Here is a 9,605-nt window from a genome sequence, read left to right as displayed (position 1 = left end):
AAATTAAGACATTATTGGGGAAAAACAATATTGTTTGCATCTCAACAATTTGAGCCCCAAGAAATCGCTGTACCTACAGAAATTCCTTTGAAATAACTGACCAGTGACCACACTGAAAGGTATTATATAATTTGCAGTCTCGCATGTACATTTTATATGGCACTTGGTACTTAAGGCTGACCTGTATAATTTCTACTTACTACTTTATGGTACACATAAAGCTTGAGTTATGGCCACTATTGATGATTTCTAACCCTCCAGTTGCTTTAATGGATCTTTGCCCTATGCAACAAGTAAAGAATAATGTAAACAGCCTATCAAAGATCCATATCAAAGTCACAAGCAGCATCAAAGATTCATTTTCATTCTGTTTAACAGTACAAAATGCAGGGGGTTTTTTTCAGTTCAACATTTTTATTAATCTGTACACAACATATGTAAATCACCGAAAACGTTTTTAACACGCAAGTAGTGTGCAATACTAACAAAGGCAGAAATTAATAATTAAACTTAGAAATTAATCATTAAATACCACAAAACTTGAACTAAATATTCAGTGGTTTTGTATAATGACTTGAGGACATGTGTATCCACACTAAAGTATAAAGTTACAATTTAAATCGAACTAGATTCATCCTTAGCTTATCAGGAACATAAAAACAAAGCCTGAACATGCTAATTTCAAAAATTTACCCTGGTGGTTGTGTGTTTGCAAGCACAATTGTACAAAACAAGCAACAGGTTAATAATAAAAGAGTACTTAATACTCTTCCATGATGAAACTCCTAAAACCAAGTGGTAAAATATCTTTGCAAGAGGCAGATCTATTTTACAGATCATCTGCAATGACAAAAATGAAAGCAAAATTACTCATTTCCAACTGTTTGGCATTATAGCTGTCACACCACATCTGAAGTATTGTATCAGCTGACCTCTTAGGTTAAATATCACATTCTTGAGAGTACACACATTGTAAGAACACAGAATTTGTATATTTACACATTTGGTTTAAAAGTGCTTGAGGTCTGCATTTATTATAAAGTCACAGGAGTGTTATGAATATTTTCAATGTTTTTCTCCCTTCTTCATATGGTTGGGAAACATCCTATATATTGCAGCTATCTTCATAAGAAGGTGGAGCCTCTGTCAAAAGAAATAAAATCAAATTAATCACCAGGTAACATTGCCTTACCTAATGAACAATCAATTAAATAATATTAAACAAACTTATTTTAATTCATTTTAAATATTATTTAAAAAATTATAATATATGATTAAGCTCTTGGGTGTTATGGCTCACATTTAAAACACACACACATATATATATATATATATATCTTGCTAATTCTGATGATACATACATACATACACATATAATCAAATATTTACAAAAATGTGAGGGGTGTACTCACTTCTGAGAGATACTAATATATATATATATCTTTTCATGTGACAACACTGAAGAAATTACACTTTGCTACAATGTAAAGTAGTGAGTGTAAACCGCTGTATGGTCTTGGCCACCGTGCTGCAGCTCAGTTTCAGGGTCTTGGCAATCTTCTTATAGCCTACGCCATCTTTACGTAGAGCAACAATTCTTTTTTTGCAGATCCTGAGGTGAGGTGCCATGTTGAAGTTCCAGTGACCAGTATGAAAGAGTGAGAGCGACAACACCAAATTTAACACACCTGCACCCCATTCACACCCGAGACCTTGTAACACTAACGAGTCACATGACACCGGGGAGAGAAAATTGGCTAATTGGGCCCAATTTGGACATTTTCACTTAGGTGTGTACTCACTTTTGTGGCCAGCAGTTTAGACATTAATGGCTATGTGTTGAGTTATTTTGAGGGGACAGCAAATTGACACTGTTATACAAGCTGTACACTCACTACTTTACATTGTAGCAAAATGTCATTTCTTCAGTGTTGTCACATGAAAAGATATAATAAAATATTTACAAAAATGTGAGGGGTGTACTCACTACTGTGAGATACTGTGTGTGTGTGTATACTTGGTGTATGTATGTGTAGGGCTAAGTCATATACAAGTAATTATTTTATAACCATGCCATACCGTGTGGATATAGTGAACTCCGATAGTTTGGAGGCAAGCTCGCTGAAGAGGACATTGCATTCCTCTCTTGAGGGCTGGTGGATGAACTGAGGGGGGGTGCTGATGGGCCATTGGAGCTCTGTTTCTGTCTGAAGCTGAGTCCAGGAGCGTAGCTGAATGCGTTGGGAGACACTGGAGCCTGGGAACCAGACTCATGCTGTGGACTCTTTGGCATTTCCCCGTTGTAGTTAGCCACACCTGGGAGTTCCGGGTACAGATCAGCGAGAGGCGCACTGGGGGATGCGTAGGTGCTACGAGGCCTGGGTTTGGGTGCAGGTTTTGGGGTTGTACGTGGTGGAAGGCTGGGTGGGGCAGATTCGGTGGGAGCAGCAGCAGCAGCAGGAGAAGGGGCAGGGGCGGGGTTATTACGTGGGGCTGGCATGGGTGGTACCGGCCGGGAGGGGGAAAGCTGAGTTGGATCCACTGCGATGCTTCCAATGTAAATGGGCAGACTTAATGATACCTCTGGGTATTTCAAACAGACCTGGAAAAGCAGAGACAAACATGCAGATGAGATTCAATGAGAGGAAGGAAGAAGGAAATACCAAATGCAATTTGCATGAACTTCTGATAAAATGCATCTCTCTGATATACATGTTCCCAGTGATTACATACATCCAGATATTATTAAACGCTCCACAATGGAGAAAAATACTCACAGGAAAGAAAAGTGTCACACTTTGCATTACATCATGTTAATGTAATATGTGTAACAATAACTTCATTTAAATACTCACCTGAATGTAGTAGCAGATTTGGATGAGGTTTCCATCAGTCAGGGTGGACAGATGAAGAGAAGGTACAATCATCTGCTCTTTCCATTCAGTTTTTTGTCCACCCTTAACTCCAGGTCCTTCTACTTCCGCTACTGTCCACAAGTCATATGTCGGCTTCTTGGTATTATATGTAACTTTCTAAAATTAAGAGATGTGCAATAGTGAGAATCTTATATTTACCAAAGGTGTACCTGCATATTCAATCACAATTATTAATATAGTCATATCAATCAACAATAAATCTGAATATACACTACCGTTCAAAAGATATTTTAATGTTTTCAAAAGAAGGCATTTGTGCTCATCGAGGCTGCACTTATTGGATCAAAAATACATTAAAACAAAAAATGTTGTAATATTCTTATAATTTAAAGTAACTGCTTTCTATTTTAACATTCTAAAATGTAATTTATTCCTGTAATCACAAATATGAATTTTCAACAGACATTGCTCCAGTATTCAGTGTACTCAAGAAACAATTTTTATAGTAAGTGTTGTGCTGCTTAATATTCAGGATTCTTTGATCAATAGAATGTTCAAAAGAACAGGATTTATTTTAATTAGAATTTTTTGGTAAAAATGTAAGTCTTTACAGTCACTTTTGATCATTAAAAAAATCTTACTGACCCTGAACTATTTTCACACACTATACTCAAATGTTTAAACTAACTGAAAACATTTGGTCTTAAAATATAATCTAATGTAGTTAGTGTAAATGTAAAGTAGTTAGTGTCATCTTACCTGCATTAGACTGGCAACCACATGGCCTGTTGACTTCTCAGATTTGTTTTCAATCTCAGCGAACACTTTTATGATCTGTCCAGCGATATATCCTCGCATGTCGCTCTTAGCTTTCAGCACCACTGTCCCATTTTTCACAAGCATGTATGAGAAATTCTTGGTTACAGAAGAGGAGCTAGGTTGCTGTGCAAAGCAAATAATTAAAAGCATAGTAATGTAAATCATTGGCAGTAAATGACAGCACAGATATCAGAATTAAAAATATTTAAGTTTGTGGTAAGTTTCTTTTTTTGCCAGTTTAGAATATGGAGGTCTGTGTAGCACATTTACCTGAATACCAGGTATTTCATTCAGGTTGACTGTGTTCTTCATAGAGAAGGGCTTCTCTATCTTGTAGTCTTTTGCAAAACGAGGTGTCTCTATGAAAGCCCGAACTCTGTATATAATCCTTCCGTAAGGCCCTTCAAATGATGTAGGTGCAGCAGCTACAAAAGAGAGGATTAGAAAGGTTTGTGTGTCTACTCTGCAGGTGCAGATAAATGAATAAAAATAAAAAACAAATGAGGATGAGGCTAATCATTTTCTTACTTCTCATAACCAAAGTTTGGACTTTTGCATGGGACCAATGTTCTTTTCAAACAAAAAGGTTTAAAAGGGTGCATTATCCAATAAGCTTCAATGTTTTTAGCGAAAGGCTGAAAACCACAAAAGTCAACGGTCCAGCACGAGAAGCATGATTCTTTAAGAGTGGCATTGTTCTGTTAGGGGAGAGCTGGGGAGTCTCAGATAATAGAGGAACAGCAGATGGTGGTTTCAAATAGCAGCTGATCAGCTCCAGACAATAAAAGCAGCAATAGCCTAGATGGGCTAGCGTGTGTCTTAGCGTCACATTGTGAAAAGAGTGAATAAGACGAAGGAATCCGATTTACCCTCCAGTTGTATGAAAATTAACTGACAGTAACAGGATTCACACTTTCTCATTTATAATGTTTTTTTTATTTATAATGTTACAAAAATGTCTACTTTACATAAATGCTGTTCTTTTAAACTTTATCAAAGAATCCTGAAAAAATATGTATCACAGTTTCCACAAACATAAGTAGCACAACTTTTTTTAAAATCTGTGTAAAGCAATGTTACAGTAAATGTGTTCTGAGTTTGTGACACCACAGAAAAATGTGTTATTAACCATCCAGCCAATAAAAATCTTGAAAAAATAAGCAGTATTCTCTACTCTCAAATGCTGGGGTCCAGCATTTGAGAGTAGAGAAATGCAGGGGTCCTCTGTCGGCACTGAAACCATGCCAACTTGCCGGGAAAAGTTGCCGCCGCTTTCAACTGTCAAATACCGCCACAACCTGAATGGATGCTCACTCTAGCAGCTTAACTGGATTTACACAGCCATACATGTTTATAGCTAGCTAGCAAACTGTAGACTGTAGTAACTAACAGTAATGACAGTAACTCGCGATTGAGTGGGCAAACCACTGATGCTGATACCCTTTAGTTATTATCGTGTTAGGGGACGGGCCGTGCTCAGTGGCTCCAGTGCAGAGACATGATTTCAGGCCCACCCAAAAAATCCTGAACACAAAAATGGTGAAAAACTGTTTAACGGTCTAACTCCACATTTCAGTACTACATAGTTCACAGTCTTTGTAACGTGTTCTTGAGCACCAAATACAGCATATTAGAATGATTTCTGAAGGATCACGTGACACTAAAGTCTGGAGTAACGATGCTGATTCAGCTGTCATCACAGAATCTATTACATTTTAAATTATGTAAAAATAGAAAACAGTTATTATAATTTGCAATAATATTTCACAATATAAGCATTTTCTGCTGTTTTTTATTTTAAAAAACTGACTTTTGAATTTGAAAGGTAATGTACATTCATCTACCTAGGACAAAACTCCTATATTCTATAATCTAAAACTCCTAATACCTATATTTGGTGACTCACATAGGTTATATTTGGTTATACAAAGTTGATATTTTGTTCTGTTGCCTTGGATAAACACAAACAGTGGTTAATCTCTGACATGTCTTGGAGGAATGTAGAGCAACAGGTCAGCTCAATTACACAAAAGTGTGCCTCACCTGGCAAGAGAAACTTGAAGGGAAAAGTGTGCTCGCCGTCTTTCAGAGTGCCTGGGAAACAGACAGAGAGAAACTGTAAGGAATCTGAACAAGAATCCTACCATTTAATGTATGAGCGAGACCATGACATCTGTGTACCTTTATCTGCTATTGAGACCGAGCTGCTGAAGTACTGCTCCTCCTCTGTCCAGTCTGTGTCATTTGATTTGCTGGTCACTCCACAGAAGCCCTGGCAGTTCACTTTGATTTCTGATTATGAAATAAAGACATAGGTCAGTCAAAAGAAATGTGCCTGCACAGATGCAAGATGATGATAAGCAGCGGGCATCGCTAAATCCTTTTTACTGGGACACGAGCACCAGAAAAAATACTGCTCTGTCCCAGTAAAATATTATAGATAAATCCTTATATGTCAGTGAAAATTACTGTATACCAACCTGAGAATCCTTTTTTTTTTTTCTAGAATGAGAACTTGTGATGCCAGATTTGCGAATAAATCACTGTTTTGATCAAACGTGTTCACGATTCATCAGTTTGATTCATTAAAAAAGGTCACTCACATACTTGATCGTTTGCAGCAGCTTCTCACACCAAAATAGTAACGGGTGATATATAACTGGTACAGCAGATTAAATTTTTTTTATCCATTTATATCCAAAGCAGAACTGAAAAGAAAGAGTATTTTTTTACTGATGAAAGGCTATCACAAGAAATGCGTCATTGTGTGAGATCATGTTGAATTCTTGACAGCCATTTAAAGGAATATTTCACGAGGGTCAGTAAATGATGACTGGGATTGTCTGGGACAAAGATGACAGCCTTGTTCCTTTACTGAGAACTTAATTTGACCTCACTGTCCTTCACCCTTACCAGCAGGACGTTCCATTAAAACATTCAGACTGTCATGGTATCAGACAAAAACACAGTAGCCATATGCCATCAACAAAGCAGGCCTAAAACATACATATCATTGAGGTTAGTGAACTCACTCACTTCTCATTTCTCAAGAAAGTTTATGCAACCTTCGAGTCATTGCCACAGGAAAGAATACATCTTACTAAATGACAAAATTAGCAACAGGGTACAGTAAAAATGTTTTGCAATTGAAAACCACTGACCATTACAGTTGTTAAATGCAGATCAAATTTTTGCAGAACAGCCTATATAAACAGTGCGCATTTTTTTTTAACATTTTCAATACCACAAGTTTTTAATTGTTTATATATTAGACTACGAATTGAGCATAGCATTTTGACTTGTTTACTGAAAATTTTAATTCTACTTAAAATGGTGAGAAAACATAGCTAATCTGGAAAATATCAATGTGCCACAAAAAAATTTATAAATAATTATATAAATAAACCTGCAAAAAAGCAATGAGCTAAGTAGGTCCCCAACCCCTGACAGAAATGAACAGATATTAACATGCAGTCTTTATTTGTCCATTTCTTTCTTTTAAATCCTTGTCTTTGTGATTCTATCTGTTTGCTAACCTTTATTTCCTCCACTCCCCACTCCCCACTCCCCACTCCCCACTCCCCACTCCCCACTCCCCACTCCCCACTCCCCACTCCCCACTCCCCACTCCCTCTCTCTCTCTCTCTAACCCCAAGACACACATTGAGTGCTAGCAAGCAGAGATGTTACCACAGATACATAAGCAACCATGGGAAATATGTCAGAAGAGACTCCAGTAAGAAACTGGGTGAACAACAACAACAACATCTGGAATGTAAAGATCTCATGATCGGTCACTCTGACGTACTAAACAGAATATGAGTGCTACTAAACTGCCATTTATGAACTGATATAGGTAGAAACTTTTGTCCTACTATTAAAAAAAAAAACATCTTCTATTGATTAATACACCTGAAGAGAGGACAAATTAATTGCTCAGGTCAAATAAGTCAACTACTTCAGTAATTTAATTCTACCAAAAAAATAAATAAATAAAGACTCCAATAGAACTGTTATTGTTTTAAATACAGTCAGATGTCTTCTCTGTAAAGGTGTAATGGTGACTGTGTGCGATTGTTATTACTGTTTTCCTTGATCTGGAATGTGAGCGAACCAGTCCGGTGAGTATTCTTGATCAACATCTCAACTCAAACAATAGACCAGCCCTAAACCACTGACATAACCACATGACTTGCTTGCTTTCTCATATCACTGTAAAACTGATGATTACATCTAGCGCGACTTTGTTTTCCTCAAAGTTTTTCAAACTATCATTTTGACTGCACTCTGACTCATTTTAGTCTCATCACATTTTCCTTGCCCACAGCGGTTCTCAAACGTGCGAAAGCAACACTTTTAATCATGCCTCCTTGTTCACATTGGTTGGTGGTTTTTTTGGGTTTTTTTACACAGAATAGGCTGATAGGTCTATAGGCTGACATTTTCATGTATATTCAGAGACATTTCACCTTGATCCCATAGCCAAGATAAGGCCCAAAGTCAAACAGTAGCTGTATTGTGTTTCTGGACGATAGATTTTGCACAAGCCAGAGCTGTACCTGCATATGAAATCATTCGATATGCATATTGCAAGTAATAAAGCCTTATCCTTTTTTGATAACTAGTCATATTCATTTATACTACATACCCATAGCTATTCTGCACAAAAAAAGGCACAATTAATGGGATCTTTAAGGCTTACATTCCTTCAAGTATCCAGAAATCACAGCAGATTTATTTTAAATACTGCAGTGGATAAGCAATATTGATTGTTCAGGCCTTAACATGAACACGTGCGCTGAAAAGCACTGAGGCTGGGTGAAACAGGTGCTGGTATCAACAGGTGGTGGCTGAGAAGATGCATACTCTACTTTTATTTTTGCACCAAGCAGTCTGACCAGTATTGCAGCAAATAGCATTTATGTATGATATTGAAAACAGATTTCAAAATCAGATTTGTTTGACAATTTAAAGATGTTTCAAGGTCTGAATGACTGACTCAAACACGCTGCTGAAGGCTCAAGGCAGAAATATGCAAATTAAGCGTTCGGAAAAACAATAAACACCGCCAAGCATCTGCTCATGCGTTACATGAATAGGCTATGTTGGTTTCCTTACACTAATTTATGTCCTAAGTTTTACTTAAATGCAGGTCTTCATACGTGATTTTCTAAGTCACTGTTTTAAAATGCTGAACCTGATAACCGAAACTGCGATTAGTTCACCTGTCAAGGTCGAGAAACAGAATGGATTATAGGCTACACAATTACACAACTGAGTGTTTTTATTAACATGTAGTATTGCCAGAGTCCCTAAAACACTCTGTTTATGGTTTTTACGGAAATTTCAGAGAACTAAGATAGGAACGAAAGCGGTAAGAGGTTTATGCACTATTCCGCGTTGGCATGTCAATAAAAGATCCGCAACCAGTTTCGCTCACACCAGTTTCAGTCCTCGATGAGAGAACACAAAACCAACTCTAAACGTGAGAACGTCTAGGAAAACAACTAGTGGGCTAATATTTACGTTTGATACACAAGTATTGTACTTTAAGAAGTAAACTTGTTTAGAAACTTTTTTTTTTAAATCATCCAGTGAAAGAAAGCACAAAGGGTGGATGCGGTGTGCGATAATTGGAGTCGTTTGTTTACTTACCTTTACATTGTATTGGCTGTGCAATTGAGATTTTCAGAGTTCCGGAGAGGGATTCACCTGGACTATAAACGGTTTTGTTGTTGTTATTAAGAGTTATTTCGAATTCCTGAATCTTCCCCATTCTGTTCTCTATCCACCGTGCGTGAACAGGTGGGTGAGCGAAACTGATCCACAAAAGGGAAGGAAATGATTTACCTGTGGCCGACGTTACGCAGATACTGTCCTGACGTCACTCAGGAGTCCTGCGGTTCTCGC

At 37.4% G+C, this 9,605-nt stretch overlaps 1 protein-coding gene across 1 annotated transcript; it reads right to left on the bottom strand.

The window, feature by feature from the left end:
• Positions 1-401: 401 nt before the first annotated feature.
• arrdc1a (arrestin domain containing 1a) lies at positions 402-9,539 on the bottom strand. Its single transcript, XM_058776321.1, has 8 exons — positions 9,351-9,539; positions 5,877-5,987; positions 5,739-5,789; positions 3,966-4,120; positions 3,636-3,818; positions 2,856-3,032; positions 2,080-2,602; positions 402-1,143 (listed from the first exon to the last, which is right to left on the bottom strand). Exons 1-8 carry the CDS (start codon positions 9,469-9,471, stop codon positions 1,106-1,108), a joined length of 1,359 nt encoding a protein of 452 aa, XP_058632304.1. The 5' UTR covers positions 9,472-9,539; the 3' UTR covers positions 402-1,105.
• Between the last annotated feature and the right edge of the window lie 66 nt (positions 9,540-9,605).

This window comes from Onychostoma macrolepis, chromosome 05 (genome assembly GCF_012432095.1).
Source record: "Onychostoma macrolepis isolate SWU-2019 chromosome 05, ASM1243209v1, whole genome shotgun sequence".
Classification (NCBI taxonomy): domain Eukaryota; kingdom Metazoa; phylum Chordata; class Actinopteri; order Cypriniformes; family Cyprinidae; genus Onychostoma; species Onychostoma macrolepis.
Note: the sequence above shows the minus strand (reverse complement) of the source record. Positions and strands in the feature narration are given on the sequence as shown.

Bases quoted from the DNA above. Each gene is read 5' to 3' on its own strand.
- arrdc1a (XM_058776321.1), bottom strand. From the start codon at position 9,471: ATGGGGAAGATTCAGGAATTCGAAATAACTCTTAATAACAACAACAAA. The intron at 5,790-5,876 runs GTACACAGATGT...TCTGTTTCCCAG, and splicing joins GGTCTCAATAGCAGATAAAG to GCACTCTGAAAGACGGCGAG. The intron at 3,819-3,965 runs GTAAATGTGCTA...TGCTTTGCACAG, and splicing joins ATGAAATACCTGGTATTCAG to CAACCTAGCTCCTCTTCTGT.